The following is an 18960-nucleotide window of genomic DNA, read 5'->3' as shown; positions in this document are numbered from 1 at the left end:
CAGAGCAAATTGTATGGTGTTTTCTGTGAAAGAGATGATGAGATAATTCAGTATATTCAAACCATACTGGAGAGAGAAGTACAGAGTTGCAATCTCTATGCTGTCAGAGAGGACCTCCTTCTCTTACTCCCATAAAGTTCAACTGTTGGCGTGCCTCATCAAAACTCAGACTGATACATGTGGGCCAGTTGTGTAGTGTAGGTCTCTACTTCTGCCTGTCACACAACAGAAGGATTAGTGGAGCAGCAGCTGCTCATTGGTCAGATGGACTTGACTCCAATTTGCTTCTCACAAAGAAGGCTAATGATGCTTGCCGCTGCCTCCCCTGCTGATGTGGCCCTCACCATGGCCCTGTCTATAGCACGCAACAGTCCACACAAAGGACAGGGGCACTTGGCAGGAGCTACAGTTACAGTGTACCCAAGCAGACCTTCACAACTCTCTGACGCTTCTCTTTTTTGGCTCTTTAGAATTTCAAATCAAATCAAATGCTATTGGTCACATACACATGGTTAGCAGATGTTAATGCGAGTGTAGCAAAATGCTTGCGCTTCTAGTTCCGACTGTGCAGTAATATCTAACAAGTAATCTAACAATTTCACAACAACTACCTTATACACACAAGTGTAAAGGAATGAATAAGAATATGTACATATAAATATATAGATGAGCGATGGCCATGCAGCATAGGCAAGATGCAGTAGATGGTATAGAGTACAGTATATACATATGAGATGAGTAATGTAGGGTATGTATACATTATATAAAGAGGCATTGTTTAAAGTGAATAGTGATACATTTATTACATCCAATTTGTAATTATTAAAGTGGCTAGAGATTTGAGTCAGTATGTTGGCAGCAGCCACTCAATGTTAGTGATGGCTGTTTAACATGTCTGATGGCCTTGAGATAGAAGCTGTTTTTCAGTCTCTTGGTCCCAGCTTTGATGCACCTGTACTGATCTCGCCTTCTGGATGATAGCGGGGTGCAGTGGCTTGGGTGGCTGTTGTCCTTGATTATCTTTTTGGCCTTCCTGTGACATCAGGTGGTGTAGGTGTTCTGGAGGGCAGGTAGTTTGCCCCCGGTGATGCGTTGTGCAGACCTCACTACTCTCTGGAGAGCCTTATGGTTGTGGGCGGAGCAGTTGCCGTACCAAGCGGTGATACAGCCCGACAGGATGCTCTCGATTGTGCATCTGTAAAAGTTTGTGAGTGTTTTTGGTGACAAGCCAAATTTCCTCAGCCTCCTAAGGTTGAAGAGGCACTGTTGCGCCTTCTTCACCATGCTGTCTGTGTGGGTGGACCATTTCAGTTTGTCCATGATGTGTACGCCGAGGAACTTCAAACGTTCCACCTTCTCCACTACTGTCCCGTCGATGTGGATAGAGGGGTGCTCCCTCTGCTGTTTCCTGAAGTCCACAATCATCTCCTTTGTTTTGTTGATGTTGAGTGTGAGGTTATTTTCCTGACACCACACTCCGAGGGCCCTTACCTCCTCCCTGTAGGCCGTCTCGTCATTGTTGGTAATCAAACCTACCACTGTAGTGTCGTCTACAAACTTGATGATTGAGTTGGAGGCGTGCATGGCCACGCAGACATTGGTGAACAGGGAGTACAGGAGAGGGCTGAGAACGCACCCTTGTGGGACCCCAGTGTTGAGGATCAGCGGGGTGGAGATGTTATTCCCTACCCTCACCACCTGGGGGCGGCCCGTCAGAAAGTCCAGGACCCAGTTGCACGGGCGGGGTCGAGACCCAGGGTCTCGAGCTTAATGACTAGTTTGGAGGGTACTATGGTGTTAAATGCTGAGCTGTAATCAATGAATAGCATTCTTACATAGGTATTCCTCTTGTCCAGATGGATTAGGGCAGTGTGCAGTGTGATTGCATCATCTGTGGACCTATTGGGGCGGTAAGCAAATTGGAGTGGGTCTAGGGTGTCAGGTAGGGTGGAGGTGATATGACCCTTGACTAGTCTCTCAAAGCACTTCATGATGACGGAGTGAGTGCTACGGGGCGATAGTCGTTTAGCTCAGTTACCTTAGCTTTCTTGGGAACAGGAACAATGGTGCCCCTCTTGGAGCATGTGGGAACAGCAGACAGTGATAGGGATTGATTCAATATGTCCGTAAACACACCAGCCAGCTGGTCTGCGCATGCTCTGAGGACGAGGCTAGGGATGCCTTGCGAGGGTTAACACGTTTAAATATTTTACTCACATTGGCTGCGGTGAAGGAGAGCCCACAGGTTTTGGTAGTGGGCCGTGTCAATGACACTGTATTGTCTTCAAAGCGAGCAATAGACTCAATGGTCTATTTTTTTTATCGACCAGTTTTATAAAATTAGGATTCTACAAGGGGTTAGAGAGAAATATAGCTGGGTTGGAGTTTTGAAAATGCGTATATATTTGCATTTTTACAGTTGAGTGATTTAGTTGGGTAGTAAAATAGACATAAATTTAAAACACCTTCCGCAGTGTTGACACCTGGAGTAAAACATGTATCCTGTCTCATCCAGATGCTCCTTATTAATTCATTGTATAGTCAATGAGGCGCTCTGCGGCTCCCAGGTGGTGGTGAGACATTCTTAACCTGAGGGGCTTTCTGACATTTGATACATTTTGATCATCTGTTATTAAGTACCACTTGTAAACAAAACCTCTCCACAACTTTAATGACCGCAGTTTAACATAAAGACGATGACAAATGCCACATGCAGAAAATAACTTCATAGCTTAATTCGCTGTAGTTATAGTCGTGGTGTCAGTCCTATTCCAAAATAAATGTTCTTTGAGATTCAAGCAAAAGATTCCCCTGTGGGAATCTCAAGTGCGTGATCACAGGTGTGCAGTAGAATAACCCCATTTTCTATTTCCCGCTTGATTGAGCTTACTCTCTGAATCTGTATTCTGCCTCTGACTGCCATTCACCTGTTCCACATAGACAGATGCTTGGGCCTTAGACTGGCATCAGGTACATTATTGACTGGGAATCTTGAATATAAACCAAAAATAACTTACCTCATTTTTTATATTGACTGGCCGACCTCAAGTGTAACTCAATCTCCTAGAGTATTGGTAGTATTTAAAGGGCTGGCCCTTGTGGCTACGGAGCTGTAATGGAGACCACTCCAGTGTGCTGCTGTGTAGGCCTAGACATAATTGGGATACTGTTCACATTACATTCTGTTACCGTAGAGGCCTTGCCCTTTGCCACACTCTCAATTTCAGTGGTTCACTTTTACTTTTATAATGCTCTTAAACAGCTGCTTTGTGGGTTTTTTCTTGATGATTTCATATATCATATTGACAAGCTGTGGGCATCCAAGGTAGTCCGTGTCCACCAAAGATGTACTGTATGTAAACCCTGGATTGCTGATGCTATGTATTGGCCAATTGTAACAATGTGCGCTGAGAGTCAGGAAGCAAGTTCAGGGAGTGTTTTAATAAATAAACGGAACATAATGCAAAACAAGAAGCTCGAACAGCACACAGACATGAAACAGAAACAATGACGCCTAAAGAAGGAACCAAAGGGAGTGACATATATAGGGAAGGTAATCAGGGCAGTGATGGAGTCCAGGTGAGTCTGATGACACGCAGGTGCACGTAACGATGGTGACAAGTGTGCGCCATAATGAGCAGCCTGGTGACCTAGAGGGGGGAGAGGGAGCACACGTGACACCAATGAGAGGCTTTGAAGCCACCGGATGGCCATATTGGCACTCCCTAGAAGAAACAGTCCTCCATAGGAATGAATGAAATTCTACAGTATTTCAATTAGCTGAAAGGCCAAAAATGCATGCATTTACAGTGGGGAGAACAAGTATTGGATACACTGCTGATTTTGCAGGTTTTCCTACTTACAAAGCACGCAGAGGTCTGTAATTCGTATCATAGGTACACTTCAACTGTGAGAGACGGAATCTAAAACAAAAATCCAGAATATCACATTGTATGATTTGTAAGTAATTAATTTGCATTTTATTGCATGACATAAGTATTTGATCACCTACCAACCAGTAAGAATTCTGGCTCTCACAGACCTGTTCGTTTTTCTTTAAGAAGCCCTCCTGTTCTCCACTCATTAGCTGTATTAACTGCACCTGTTTGAACTCGTTACCTGTATAAAAGACACCTGTCCACACACTCAATCAAACAGACTCCAACCTTTCCACAATGGCCAAGACCAGAGAGCTATGTAAGGACGTCCGGGATAAAATTGTAGACCTGCACAAGGCTGGGATGGGCTACAGGACAATAGGCAAGCAGCTTGGTGAGAAGGCAACAACTGTTGGCGCAATTATTAGAAAATGGAAGAAGTTCAAGATGACGGTCAATCACCCTCGGTCTGGGCCTCCATGCAAGAACACACCACTTATGCACCACTCAGGCAAACAACCAGCACTAATACGTATGGTGATACCACTTTTCGGAGCTTGAGGGTTTTTTGTCAGTAGTAGACAGCATCCAGTTAGCCTGACCTCACTCAGTACTTTATGCACACAGAAATGCATGCCTTAGGGAAGAGCTAATTTATGGCTTAGTATTTTGTGAATCATTACCAAACCATCTCTCTTTGTGTATTCTATTTGTTTACCATTAGAAACAAAACCTGAATCCCCATACATGCTGAGTGATGTTATGATATTAACATGTAGTGAAAAGATCAGAGCCCCATGGAGAGTATTTGTCTCAACTCTGTTTCTCAGTATGTCAAATATGATCTGATGGGCCTGTTAAGTGAACAGATGATGTGTTTTTGTTGGTCCAGGTGAAGGATGCACTCTGCCCAGTTGAAAACAGACCGACATGGTCACAGGCTGTGAAATGAATCTACGTCCATCCAGTTATGCCCAACAAATACCAACATAGGGAAGTGCACTCAGCCTAAAGTAACTCCAATGTAGCCTTATGGCTAAACCCTTTGTTAGACCTGAGACGTGTGCGCGAATGAAGTGTTTTTCCAAACCAATGTTCCATGATAAAGAGAAGAATCATGTGAGCTGTGCTGCACTGTCTGTATTCCAATGTGAATGAATGTTCTTTTGTCCATGTGTGCAGATCTCAGCTGAGCCCCTGGGGTGGTTTGAGTGCATGGAGGCTGATTGGAGGCGGCTGTCCATCCTGGAAGGCTCGTTGTGAGGTGAAAGGTCATCAGTCCGAGCCCAGAGTCATCTGTAGCCCCAGAGGAGCTGCCCGGCTTCACTTTTACAACAGAGCACCAGTCTCCCATTCAGGGAGCCCAGACCTACAGGAAGAGAGGAAATATACACAGGGGAGAAGAACACACTCTTTATGAATTCCCCAAAATCGTGAAAGACAAACCGTATGAGTTGGCTGGCAGTCGTGAGGAGAGGAACTATGTGGACAATAAGCATGGCCCAGCTCTGTCTCCCAGCATTCATTCTCCTACTGGCCTACGCCTTTGTCCAAGCAGCTGCCACCGGGGACGATGTCACTCCACGACTCAGCTTCACTTACAGTAAGTGTCATCCATCGCCTTCCTTCCTGACTGTCCCGGACCTGCTGTTTTGACCCTCTCGCTCTCTCTCTCACGCATTCTCTTTCTCTCTCTCTTTCTCTCTCTACCGCACCTACTGTCTCAACCTATGAATGCTCGGCTATGAAAAGCCAACTGACATTTACTCCTGACGTACTGACCTGTTGCACCCTCTATAACCCCTGTGATTATTATTATTTGACCCTGCTGGTCATCTATGAATGTTTGAACATCTTGAAGAATGATACGGCCTTAATGGCCATGACTCTTATAATCTCCACCCAGCACACCCCTCAGAGCCTGGCTCCTCTCTAGGTTTCTTCCTAGGTTCCAGACTTTCTTTTTCCTAGCCACAGTGCTTCTACATACTGTATGCATTGCTTTCTCTCTGGGGTCTTAGACTGGGTTTCTGTATAAGCATTTTATGACAACTGCTGATGTGATGTTTCTCCAGGAGCAGTTGTAGTTCATAGTGTGAGAAACACAAGCATTCCTTGAGTGTTGGAGAAACAAAGCGAGAGAAAAAGAGGCCAGAGTGTTTACCCTCACTGTGTGCCCTCCCCACTGACCCGGGTGTGTAAGGCCTGCCCACCTCCCAGAACTGTTGTTCATCTATAAATAAGAGCAGGGAGTAGTGTGGGGTTGTGGTGGAGGTGGCTGGGATGGTCCAGGTTGCTGAGAGGAGAGCTCTGGAGGGGCCTGGGGCTCAGGCAAGGCTTTGAGGGATATCTGACATGCATAGTAATGCTTGGCAAGGTGTTGATAAACAGACGAATGGGAGCAAGGCTGTTCCTCTCTAACCGACTCTGTGGCCCTGTGGAGGAGCTTAGTGTGTTCTCCATGGGACACATCGAGTTGGAGCACAGCATTTGCATAGCTGCCATTAGGGCTGGGAATTGCCAGGGACTCCCTGATACAATATGTATTGCGATTCTCACAATTCTATGTGTATTGCGATTGGATACTTTGATTTTATCGCGATTTGATGTTCCAAACATATTGCTCACCATATTTCTGCTGCAGCGAGAGGGCCATGAGAACGAGTTTTGATCAGTCATGGAAATAAAAGTGCTGAAAACTAATTGGCTCCCTGTTTAAAAAAGAAGATGGAGAACAAGTTATGAAGGAAAAATACTGGAGTTTTGGTACAGGTGCAGCCAACTAGCAATACTGTCAAAATGATACAATACGATATATTGTAAAAAATAATATCCCGATATGTGCAGTAACTGTGTAGATTTTTTCCCCCCATCACTAACTGCCGTGCTCCCGGAAAGCCGCTGATATTTCAGGACAGTGCCTCACACACTATTAATGGTTTTCCTGTTTAAAGGGAGAGAGAACGTGTTCTGCAAGGTATTAGTGATATATTGTTACTCAGTACAAGATACTGTAGTAACCTACTGGGAGAATTATGCTCCTGTCAGTGGTTTTACATTTTGCTTCAATGCTTTTGTGTTTCCGTTGATTAACTTATTCTATCATTGTAAGACATTTCAATACATTCCATAGCAGTTACCCTGTCAATGACAGTTCCATGAAGGAACATTCATGACGGCTTAGGTAGTATGAAAAGATTCCAAACCATGCATTTGACTGGGTGTGTTGCTCTGTGTGTTACCCCACATCTAGAACTTAATGGCAGGAAAGCCAGCTAAATCCCAGAGCATGAATGGCAGCTCCATCAGGGTGGGTCTGTCAAGTCATAGCAGGTCAGAGGTAGTTACAACATGAACCAGGTCATTGCACTCGGTCTTACTCAGGACAATGGCACACATACACACAGTTTCCATCAACACGGGAGGTATTGCTCTTCTACAGCCATCCTCTTATCTCGGCTAATGGTTTGTTTACACAGTTAACTTAAGTAGTAGCTGATCATTTGTTTGCAAGATAAACTTACACTATCCAAAAATGTCTTCAAAACAAGTCTTCTGTCAGCGCAGTGCATGTTGAACTAAGAAGTATAGGGATCAGGAGTTGTATGACTTTGTGCTCTCATTATCTGATCTCAATATGGCTCCTGATTGGTGATTTTGGAAGCAAAGGATATGTAATTGCAATGCAGCCCATTTGTCAACGTACCAATGCTCTGCCAGGGTTGATGACAGTATGTACATAATGCTAAAGCTATGGATGGCTCCCATGCCATTGGGTGTGAACTATTTATAATTTGATTTACAACCCAATTCATCACAGTACACATGGTCTCAGGTCTTACAGGCCATTTGGTGGGCAATGGATCCAGTTCTGTAGAGGGCAGCACTAGAAATCCACCTAGGCTATACTTTTCATCAATCTGTATATTTTTTTGTTTTCATAGGAGAACAAAACCTTTAGGGCTATTTACCTGGGATAGAAGTATTGCAAGAGCATACATGCAGACATGTAGGGTTAGTTTACTGCTGTTCCCAATGACTCACCTTTTAGGATCAGCCTATAGTCTTTAAGCACATACTGGCATAGAAACAGTGCGCAGATTGCCTTGTCATAATATCTACACCTACAGTAGATTAAGCCAGTGTGTGCTCTTCTGAGGCCAGGAGAGGACTGAAATGGGTCACAGAGGCCTCCGCTTGGAACCTTGCCTGCCTGTCCTACCTGTCCCAGCCTGCTTCCTGGCTTTCTATTGGTGGACCTCTATAGTCCCAGGTAATCTCTCTCACCTGCCAGCCTCCACAAAGCCCCCAGCACGGCCCCGACGGAATGTTTCACAACAGCAAACACCATCACTCACAAACTGAAAAGGCAGTTTCAGCTCCGTCACACGTCTCCTTGGACTGGAAAATATATTAGCATTTTGGGTTAATCACTCATCTTGAAGGAACATAAAAGATGTAAGATCAAAATGTCACTTTCCTAGTCAGTCATGTCAAGATGCCTACATTATACACTGCTCAAAAAAATAAAGGGAACACTTAAACAACACAATGTAACTCCAAGTCAATCACACTTCTGTGAAATCAAACTGTCCACTTAGGAAGCAACACTGATTGACAATAAATTTCACATGCTGTTGTGCAAATGGAATAGACAAAATTCTCTGGACACTACGCTGACAGACACAGCAAACCTTCTTGCCACAGCTCGCATTGATGTGCCATCCTGGATGAGCTGCACTACCTGAGCACTACCTGAGCCACTTGTGTGGGTTGTAGACTCGAGTCTCATGCTACCACTAGAGTGAAAGCACCGCCAGCATTCAAAAGTGACCAAAACATCAGCCAGGAAGCATAGGAACTGAGAAGTGGTCTGTGGTCACCACCTGCAGAACCACTCCTTTATTGGGGGTGTCTTGCTAATTGCCTATAATTTCCACCTTTTGTCTATGCCATTTGCATAACAGCATGTGAAATTTATTCAGTGAGTTTATTCAATCAGTGTTGCTTCCTAAGTGGACAGTTTGATTTCACAGAAGTGTGATTGACTTGGAGTTACATTGTGTTGTTTAAGTGTTCCCTTTATTTTTTTGAGCAGTGTATCAAGATTCTGGATTTACAGTAGGGACAAGTTTCTATTTTCTTGTGTGTCTGTAAAAAAAGGGTGGGGGGGTGAAATAGTTACAGCAGCATCCATTAGGAATAAACCAGCTGAAAGGTAATTAGTATCACATTACTGTACTTCTTACCTCAGTCTTACCACTGTTCTACTGATGAGCCATGCTTTTACTCAACGGGTCAACATAAGGAAATGACTGTAACTACAGCAGGAGTGACTCACAGCTCTTAAAACTGAGGTTCAGTAGTAAAGAAACTGGCTCTCCCCTCATGAAACAGTTACAGTCGTATAGGCCTAACCATTTACCAGCTGCAGAACTGAACCTGACAGAGGAATTAAGAGGTCCCACAGACATTTAAATGACCAATATAGATTTGGGAGAAAGATTGGAATAGGCACATGTTAGTGTCCAGTAGTGACATATTTTCAATTGGTAAGCAAACACTCATGAACAGAAAACAAAATGTTTATGGCGATAGGGATGCTGATTGCCAGTGGCTTGACAATGGGAGCCGTTGCCTGCTAACGTCAGTGCCGGTGTGATGGCATTTCCCAGGCCCCCCGCTGAAGGGCTGTGTCACTCTGTGTTTACTGTATCAAAGCAACATTCCATGCTGTGAGCCTCAGGGACCTGGGCCATACAGAACCCTCCCTCACCCCCCCTCTGCCTCTCAGCCCTGTCTGCTTATATGTGAGTCTACATCCCTGCCAGCCTTATGTCTGTGGTGTGGTCAGACCAGCCAGAACCTCCCCAGTCCCTCCTCAGCCCAGCAGCAACATTATCCTGGACAGCCTTCCTCTCCCCTCCCCTTCAGTTCCCTCTCTCCGCCTTAATGAAGAGACTAAACTCCCATGAATAATGAAAGGGGATTTGTGTGTGTTATGGTGTGAACATTGGTCTGGTTCTCATTATGCGCCTATCAGGACGGATCATGGGTTCAGGGAGGAGAGCCTACATCTGCTTTGCCCTCCTCTTTTGTTCCTGTCTTTAATGCAGACCATGCCGGAGAGCTTAGTGTGCTAGAATGCTATTTAAAGGGACACCTATATGTGGTTTATATTGTCTCTCTGTCCCTGTTGATCTATTCAGCCCTCTGTTAAACACAGTGCAGCCAGTCACGGTAGAGATCAGCATGTAGGGGCCATACCCACAGCACTAATAATTAAGAACATCATTCATTTGAAACTAACAAAGCACATCATGTATATCAGAATGTGCTTGGTTCTTGTCCTATAGGACAGTGTTTATGCCTGTTGAGCCACTCACGTTGAAGTGATTGTCATTTTCAATCTTGTCAAGCGAGATAAGGAATATACCAAGCACAATTATAGCTGCACAATGTAACTACTATACCATACTCTTCTTTATGTATGCATGAAATGGCCGTCCATGGCTGTGGACTGTGTTGCTATGGGAGGGGTCTGGTTGTAGGTGCTTAGACATGCTCCATTAGACCGCAGCCTCTTGGCAGAGACATGCAGACTGCCCATGAAAGACCTGCAGTATGGAGAGCCATCAGAGCTTCTGTCTAGATACCATACTGTATATCACACTTCTCAAAAGAACACTGCTAGCCATTTGGACCATGGATATCACACTGATTTATTTCATCCATGAAAAGAGATATGATAGATGTTTTCCATATTTTATTAGTGATAACATGCTGTTGTACCTTTTGCCAAAAGTCTAGATGTTGCAGCACACTGGTATCCGTTTGTTCATAGTATTAAAAAAGGACAACGTTGATGTTACTAGTGTTTATGAGAGACAGCCACTTTCTCCAGTCCGCCAGGGAGGGAGCTGCTCATAAATCACCCTGGACAGGCCTTGTGAAAACACCCTCATCGCTGCACCTCCTCCTCCCCCTCTTCTTTCTTCTCCTCTTCCTCCCTCATCTCCTAGCCTGTGTTGTGAGATGGGATACCCCATCACACTGTTTGGTCTAGTCATGCCAGCCAGCCTGATCAGCCCCTTGCTGGCCTCCCACACCAAGGACTCTGACTACATGAGGTCATGACACCGTGCTGATGCTCAGCCTCTCCCTGTAGTGCAGCAGGGGTCATGAGGAAGTCCTGAGCCTGAAAGCCTGATGCCAAAGCAGGTTTACATTGTGGAGTGGAGCACCATATTGAGGATGAACCGGGGTCAGCAGCAGCACTCAGCAGCATACAGCAGCATGCTATCGCTGACCAGCAGACCTGGTCCAGGATCATGGAAGGACAACATTATTTTCCTGTGGGAAATTATAGCCGAGGTGCACCGTTGTTTGCAAATTGCAGGCTTTTGGAAACACTTCCCTGTTTTAAATAAGCAGTTTAATTACATTATTTTCCCAATAAATGTTGCTATGGTTCCCATGAAAGCTGTTATGCCCCTCTTTGCCTACTGAATAACAAGCTATTCATTATGCAAAATTATGTTTTTCTGTAATTGGCCTACTGAGCTCTATGATCTTCAATCCATTAATATGCACATCTTCAGTTCACTCTTGTGGCAACCAGCACCCTCTTCACATAGATTGTCTGTACACTAGCCAGCATTCTCAGCATCACCATGGTGTTTTCTTCATGCTACCATGTGTGAGTTCTAGCCTAGTTCTAGTCTCCTGCTAACCAGAGAGCCAAGCCCTTCCCTAAACAAACAGCTGGCTCACAGCTTGCCTAATGAATCTCCTGGTGGATCTGATGTCTTAATGCTCTCCAGATGCCCCTGTCTCTGCTCTACCGTGGCCCTGCACCATTCTATCACTCACAGTTCATGTTGCTTTTTCACCTCAGCAGGATAGTAATCATACATTCTACCAGGTCCCAGAGCATGACTCAGTTCCCACTCTAGTTATGTTGATGTCATGCGTTTGCATCCACAATGAACTGGGTCTGGTGGGTTTTGTCTTCCTGCTGTTTGTCCACAGAGAATAGGATTAGATGGGATGATACAGGAAGTTGTGACCTGACCTTGCTTCTTGCTCCTAGCTCGGTCTGTCCACATTGGGAAAGTGGTTTCAAGAAGGCGGGAAGGTTGCTGAGTTCTAACTGTGTTAGGAGTTACTGGTCCTGTTTCCCAGGAGTTGGGTGGTGACCACTTCCTCTGTGGGTAGAACAACATGTTAGTGTATGTTCTCTATCTGTTCTTTTACATTTGGTCCGATCCCTCTGAAAAGGAAAAAGTAACCACCTGGTTTGTGTGCACAGTCAAAACAGAGGATCCTGTAAGAACAAGTATGGTGATGACACAGATTTATGAGCTGTGTGTGTGTGTTTATTTAGAAGCCACTCCTGTGCTGTCTTAAATTCAAAATCAAATCAAATTTGATTTGTCACATGTGCTGAATACAGGTGTAGACCTTACTGTGAAATGCTTACTTACAAGCCCTTAACCAACAATACAGTTCAAGAAATAGAGTTATGAAAATATTTACTAAATAAACTAAAGTATAAAATAAAAAGTAACACAATGAAATACCAATAACGAGGCTATATACATGGGTACCGAGTCAATGTTCGGGGGTACAGGTTAGTCAAGGTCATTTGTGTTAGTCAAGGTCATTTGTACATGTTGGTTAGTGGTAAAGTGACTGCATAGATAATAAACTGAGTAGCAGCGGTGTAAAAACAAAGGGGATGTCAATGTAAATAGTCCGAATGGGCACTTGATTAATTGTTCAGCAGTCTTATGGCTTGGAGGTAGAAGCTGTTAAGGCTCCTTTTGGACCTAGACTTGGCGCTCTGGTACTGCTTGCCGTGCAGTAGCAGAGAGAACAGTCTATGACTTGGGTGACTGGAGTCTCTGACAATTATTTGCGCCTTCCTCTGACATCGCCTAGTAAGTAAGTCCTGGATGGCAGGAAGCTTGGCCCCAGTGATGTACTTGGCCGTACGCACTACCCTCTGTAGCGCCTTACAGTTGGATGCCGAGCAGTTGCCATACCAGGCGGTGATGCAACTGGTCAGGATGCTCTCGATGGTGCACCTGTAGAACTTTTTGAGGATCTGGGGACCCATGCCAAATCTTTTCAGTCTCCTGGGGGGGAAAAGGTGTTGTCGTGCTCTCTTAACGACTGTCTTGGTGTGTTTGGACTAGAGGTCGACCGCCATGGCCGATTTTTAATTAGGGCCGATTTCAAGTTTTCATAACCGGTAATCGGCCTTTTTGTATGTCGATTATGGCCGATTACATTGCAATCCACGAGGAGACTGCATGGCAGGCTGGCCACCTGTTACGTGAGTGCAGCATCAAAAGGACCTTGTGGCTGCAAGGAGCCAAGGTAAGTTGCTAGATAGCATTAAACTTATCTTATAAAAAAACTATCAATCTTCACATAATCACTAATTAACTACACATGGTTGATGATATTACTAGGTTAACTAGCTTGTCCTGCGTTGCATATAATCAATGCGGTGCCTGTTAATTTATCATCGAATCATAGCCTACTTCGCCAAACGGGTGATGATTTAACAAAATCGCATTGCCGAAAAAAGCACAATTGTTGCACAAATGTACCTAACCATAAACATCAATGCTTTTCTTAAAATCACAGGGATAAAATTGTAGACCTGCACAAGGCTGGGATGGGCTACAGGACAATAGGCAAGCAGCTTGGTGAGAAGGCAACAACTGTTGGCGCAATTATTAGAAAATGGAAGAAGTTCAAGATGACGGTCAATCACCCTCGGTCTGGGCCTCCATGCAAGATCTCACCTCGTGGGGCATCAGTGATCATGAGGAAGGTGAAGGATCAGCCCAGAACTACACGGCAGGACCTGGTCAATGACCTGAAGAGAGCTGGGACCACAGTCTGAAAGAAAACCATTAGTAACACACTACGCCGTCATGGATTAAAATCCTGCAGCGCACGCAAGGTCCCCCTGCTCAAGCCAGCGCATGTCCAGGCCCGTATGAAGTTTGCCAATGACCATCTGGATGATCCAGAGGAGGAATGGGAGAAGATCATGTGGTCTGATGAGACAAAAATATAGTTTTTTTGGTCTAAACTCCACTCGCCGTGTTTGGAGGAAGAAGAAGGATGAGTACAACACCAAGAACACCCTCCCAACCGTGAAGCATGGAGGTGGAAACATCATTCTTTGGGGATGCTTTTCTGCAAAGGGGACAGGACGACTGCACCGTATTGAGGGGAGGATGAATGGGGCCATGTATCGCGAGATCTTGGCCAACAACCTCCTTCCCTCAGTAAGAGCATTGAAGATGGGTCGTGGCTGGGTCTTCCAGCATGACAACGACCCGAAACACACAGCCAGGGCAACTAAGGAGTGGCTCCGTAAGAAGCATCTCAAGGTCCTGGAGTGGCCTAGCCAGTCTCCAGACCTGAACCCAATAGAAAATCTTTGGAGGGAGCTGAAAGTCCGTATTGCCCAGCGACAACCCCAAAACCTGAAGGATCTGGAGAAGGTCTGTATGGAGGAGTGGGCCAAAATCCCTGCTGCAGTGTGTGCAAACCTGGTCAAGAACTACAGGAAACGTATGATCTCTGTAATTGCAAACAAAGGTTTCTGTACCAAATATTAAGTTCTGCTTTTCTGATGTATCAAATACTTATGTCATGCAATAAAATGCAAATTAATTACTTAAAAATCATACAATGTGATTTTTCTGGATTTTTGTTTTAGATTCCGTCTCTCACAGTTGAAGTGTACCTATGATAAAAATTACAGACCGCTACATGCTTTGTAAGTAGGAAAACCTGCAAAATCGGCAGTGTATCAAATACTTGTTCTCCCCACTGTAGGTGTTCCTTTTGTCCAGGTGGGAAAGGGCAGTGTAGAGTGCGATTGAGATTGCGTCATCTGTGGATCTGTTGGGGTGGTATGCGAATTGGTGTCGGTCTAGGGTTTCCGGGATGATGGTATTGATGTGAGCCATGACCAGCCTTCCAAAGCACTTCATGGCTATGGATTTGAGTGCTATAGGGTGGTAGTCATTTAGGCAGGTTACCGTCGCTTTCTTGAGCAACGGGTCGTTGTCCTGTAAGAAGGTCCTGTGCACTCTGGAGCAGTTTTTCATCAAGGATCTCTCTGTACTTTGCAAAGTTCACCTTTGCCTTGATCCTGACTAGTCTCCCAGTCCCTGCTGCTGAAAACATCCCCACAGCATGATGCTGCCACCACCATGCTTCACCGTAGGGATGGTGCCAGGTTTGACATGATGCTTGGCATTCAGGCCATATAGTTCAATCTTGGTTTCATCAGACCAGAGAATCTTGTTTTGGATGATCTGAGAGGCCTTTAGGTGCCTTTTGGCAAACTCAGTCAAGGTGCCTTTTACTGAGCAGTGGCTTCCGTCTTCCACTCTACCATAAAGGCCTGATTGGTGGAGTGCTGCAGAGATGGTTGTTGTTCTGGAAGGTTCTCCCATCTCCACAGAGGAACTCTGGAGCTCTGTCAGAGTGACCTTCGGGTTCTTGGTCACCTCCCTGACCAAGGTCCTTCACCCCCGATTGCTCAGTTTGACCGGGCGGCCAGCTCTAAGGAGAGTCTTGGTGGTTCCAAACGTCTTCCATTTTAAGATTGACGGAGGCCACTGTGTTCTTGGGGAACTTCAATGCTGCAAAAAAATGTTGGTACTGTTCCCCAGATCTGTGCCTCAACACAATCCTGTCTCTGAGCTTTACAGACAATTCCTTTGACCTCATTGCATGGTTTTTGCTCTGACATGCACTGTTAGCTATGGGACCTTATATAGACAGGTGTATGCCTTTCTAAATCGTGTCCAATCAATTGGATTTACCACAGATGGACTCCAATCAAGTTGTAGATACATCCCAAGGATGATCAATGGAAACAGGATGCACCTGAGCTCAATTTCGAGTCTCATAGCAAAGGGTCTGAATAAGATATTTCAGTTTTTAATATATTTGCATAAAATTTAATTCCAGTTTTCGCTTTGAAATTAAGGGGTATTGTGTGTGTAGGTTGATGAGAATATTTTTTTTAAATACATTTTAGATTAAGGCTGTAACTAAATGTTGAAAAAGTCAAGGGGTCTGAATGCTTTCCGAATGCACTGTATCTACCTCAATTACCTCGTACCCCTGTTGGGAAGGGCCCGTAAGTAAGCATTTCACTGTTAGTCTACACCTGTTGTTCACGAAGCATGTGACAAATATGATTTGATTTGATAGAGAAATTAGATAGATGTGAGATGAAAGTGCAGTGAGTGTGTCTGTTACAGGTGGAACAGAAGGATTCAGAGGCATATAAAAAAACACCACTCAGGCCCTTATGATAGTCTCTCCTCTTTGGTCTGGCTGTGGTAAAACTATCTCACTGTCATCCACCCCTTGTTTTCACCCTGACCTCTCTTTTAAACCCCACTATGACTTCACATTCCAAAGCTTATATCCTAATCCTCAATTAACCCCACTCACTCAACATACTCCCACTACAGACTCCACCCTCTCTGCAAAATTTTAAAACAATACATGCAATTTTAGTGTTCATCTCTGTTATCTGTGTTTGTTTCAGCTGCCTTGTTATTTAATTTGACTTCCTAGACAGATACCTGTTATGCATGTGTTCAATAGTGACAGTTTCCTCCTATGACTTTCACAGCACAGCCACAGCAGACGCTGTGCTAAATCCTAACCCCTCAAGGCACAAGAAAGCTATGGTCTCCAGAGACTGCGATGCCAGCTCTGAAATACAGTTGCTGAGGCCTGTGCATCTGCTTGCAATTAGTTGTTACTGAGATATGGCCAAAGTGGCCTGTGTATATACATCTTTTGGGTCAACTTAATGAAACCCCATAAGCTCTTGAATCTTGTGGAGGCCCTGTTCATTTATGTGGCTGTGCTTTGTGCCTGTGCTATGGGGATGTGCCTAAGCTATGGGGCTGTGCTATGTGCCTGTGCTATGGGGCGGTGGCTGTGCTATGGGGCGGTGGCTGTGCTATGGGGCGGTGGCTGTGCTATGGGGCGGTGGCTGTGCTATGGGGCGGTGGCTGTGCTATGGGGCGGTGGCTGTGCTATGCGGCTGTGGGGCTGTTCTCAACTCTCTGCTGCTGATACACTTGTTCTGCCCTGCTTACAGTACACTCAGCCCTTTTGTCCAAAGTGGCCTCCTGCCATAGAAGTCTCTTCATGATTCCCTCCACAGGAGAATCTAGGGCATGTTTCTAGACAGACGCCTGGAAATGGTGCATCAGATGTCCCCTTCAAGATTGCTTTATAGCATTCTACTTGATTTCAGTGAAGAGGGATGAGATTGCTTTATAGCATTCTACTTGATTTCAGTGAAGTGGGATGAGATTGTTTTATAGCATTCTACTTGATTTCAGTGAAGAGGGATGAGATTGTTTTATAGCATTCTACTTGATTTCAGTGAAGAGGGATGAGTTTGTTTTATAGCATTCTACTTGATTTCAGTGAAGAGGGATGAGTTTGTTTTATAGCATTCTACTTGATTTCAGTGAAGAGGGATGAGATTGTTTTATAGCATTCTACTTGATTTCAGTGAAGAGGGATGAGATTGTTTTATAGCATTCTACTTGATTTCAGTGAAGAGGGATGAGATTGTTTTATAGCATTCTACTTGATTTCAGTGAAGAGGGATGAGATTGTTTTATAGCATTCTACTTGATTTCAGTGAAGAGGGATGAGTGTTTCCAGGTCATCTGCTGGTATGGCAGGCACCAAATGAATGGCTGGTTGAACAGCAATAGGGAGCTGTCACTTATTTTAATCTATTTGCTCAAATAATGCAGGTCCTGAGTAGGAGAAAGGGTGATGATTTGAGTCATGGGAAAAGCATTCATTATGTTGAAATATAATGTTTTTCTCCCCTCTTTTCACCACTCAAGGCCTCTGTTAGGATACTGGTTTTGTTAGATTTCTCAAACATACATAAACAGAATCTGGCCCTATTTAAAAGTGGTTCAGTCTGCTTGGCATTGTTCCAGTGCCATCCAGTGATGTGTACTGGAGATATACGGCTTGCCAGTGGCCATCACTGTTTCCCTCTAGTTCTACATCATTTAAGTAAACAAGAACAACATGTGTCTCTAATAAGGAATGCAAACTTCAAACCCCTTACCCCCCAGCTGAGAAAGCCGATAGCCCTTCACAGGAGAGGCCATTTAGTGAATCAGGCTGTCGTAGTTGGATGCCCTACAAAATGAAGCACTTTGATCTCCCTGACTGAAGGACAGATTACTCCACATTTGCCTTTTAGATGGGATGTTCTGTGCTTCTAATTAACTTTGTGCTGTTGGAACTCGGCGCCGACGGGAAATCCGCTGCAACAAAATGTAGACTAGGGTTCCCTAAAAGCCCACATCATTAATTTGCCCCTAAATGGATTAGTGAACAAGGCAGGGTGGATATTACAATCCATTTAGCAGTGTCATTTGCAAAAATGTCATTTAATTACATAATGATGCTAATGATCTCACATTGCTTACAGCTGCCTGTGGTTGAGCCCCCCTCCCACTGCACCTTGTGTTTTCTGCTGAAGGAGCACTGGTGTGTCCGTGTGGTGTGTCCGTGTGGTGTGTCCGTGTGGTGTGTCCGTGTGGTGTGTCTGTGTGGGGTCAAACAGGAGATGCTCCCAGCCACACAAAGCTGCTCTCTCTGAGGGGGTGGGATGGAAGGATGGATGGAAGGGGGCCTGGGAATAGTGATATGGTGAGAGCTGGCACACTCAGACAGGAAGAGAAAGGTGTGACTGGCAGCTGTGTCAGGCAAAGGCTGTGTCTTTCAGTCAGAGCCAGCAGGTTAAATAGGACTGTGTTGAATGTACTGTCTGTGAAACGGAGACTGGGAGCTGTGATAGGAGAGAATGTTGTCCCTTAACTGAGTCTATCCAAATTAATGCTCAAAACAGTGACAAACCCTGCAGTGATAGTAGAAAACAGTGTTGTGATCCTTTTAACAACCTCTGTCAATGCAGTTCAATCAATCAATCAAATGTATTTATAAAGCCCTTCTTACATCAGCTGATGTCACAAAG

The 18960-nt window shown here is 44.8% G+C and overlaps 1 protein-coding gene across 1 annotated transcript in view; it reads left to right on the top strand.

Annotated features, from left to right (window-relative positions):
- LOC139584675 (semaphorin-4B-like) overlaps positions 1–18960 on the top strand; it is a 102854-nt gene that overhangs the window by 30869 nt on the left and 53025 nt on the right. Inside the window, exon 2 of the mRNA XM_071416791.1 lies at positions 5061–5481. Within this exon, the coding sequence (XP_071272892.1) occupies positions 5328–5481 (154 nt within the window). The 5' untranslated portion in view covers positions 5061–5327. The remainder of the gene's footprint in view (positions 1–5060; positions 5482–18960) is intronic.

Source organism: Salvelinus alpinus, chromosome 9 (assembly GCF_045679555.1).
Source record: "Salvelinus alpinus chromosome 9, SLU_Salpinus.1, whole genome shotgun sequence".
Classification (NCBI taxonomy): Eukaryota; Metazoa; Chordata; class Actinopteri; order Salmoniformes; family Salmonidae; genus Salvelinus; species Salvelinus alpinus.
Note: the sequence above shows the minus strand (reverse complement) of the source record. Positions and strands in the feature narration are given on the sequence as shown.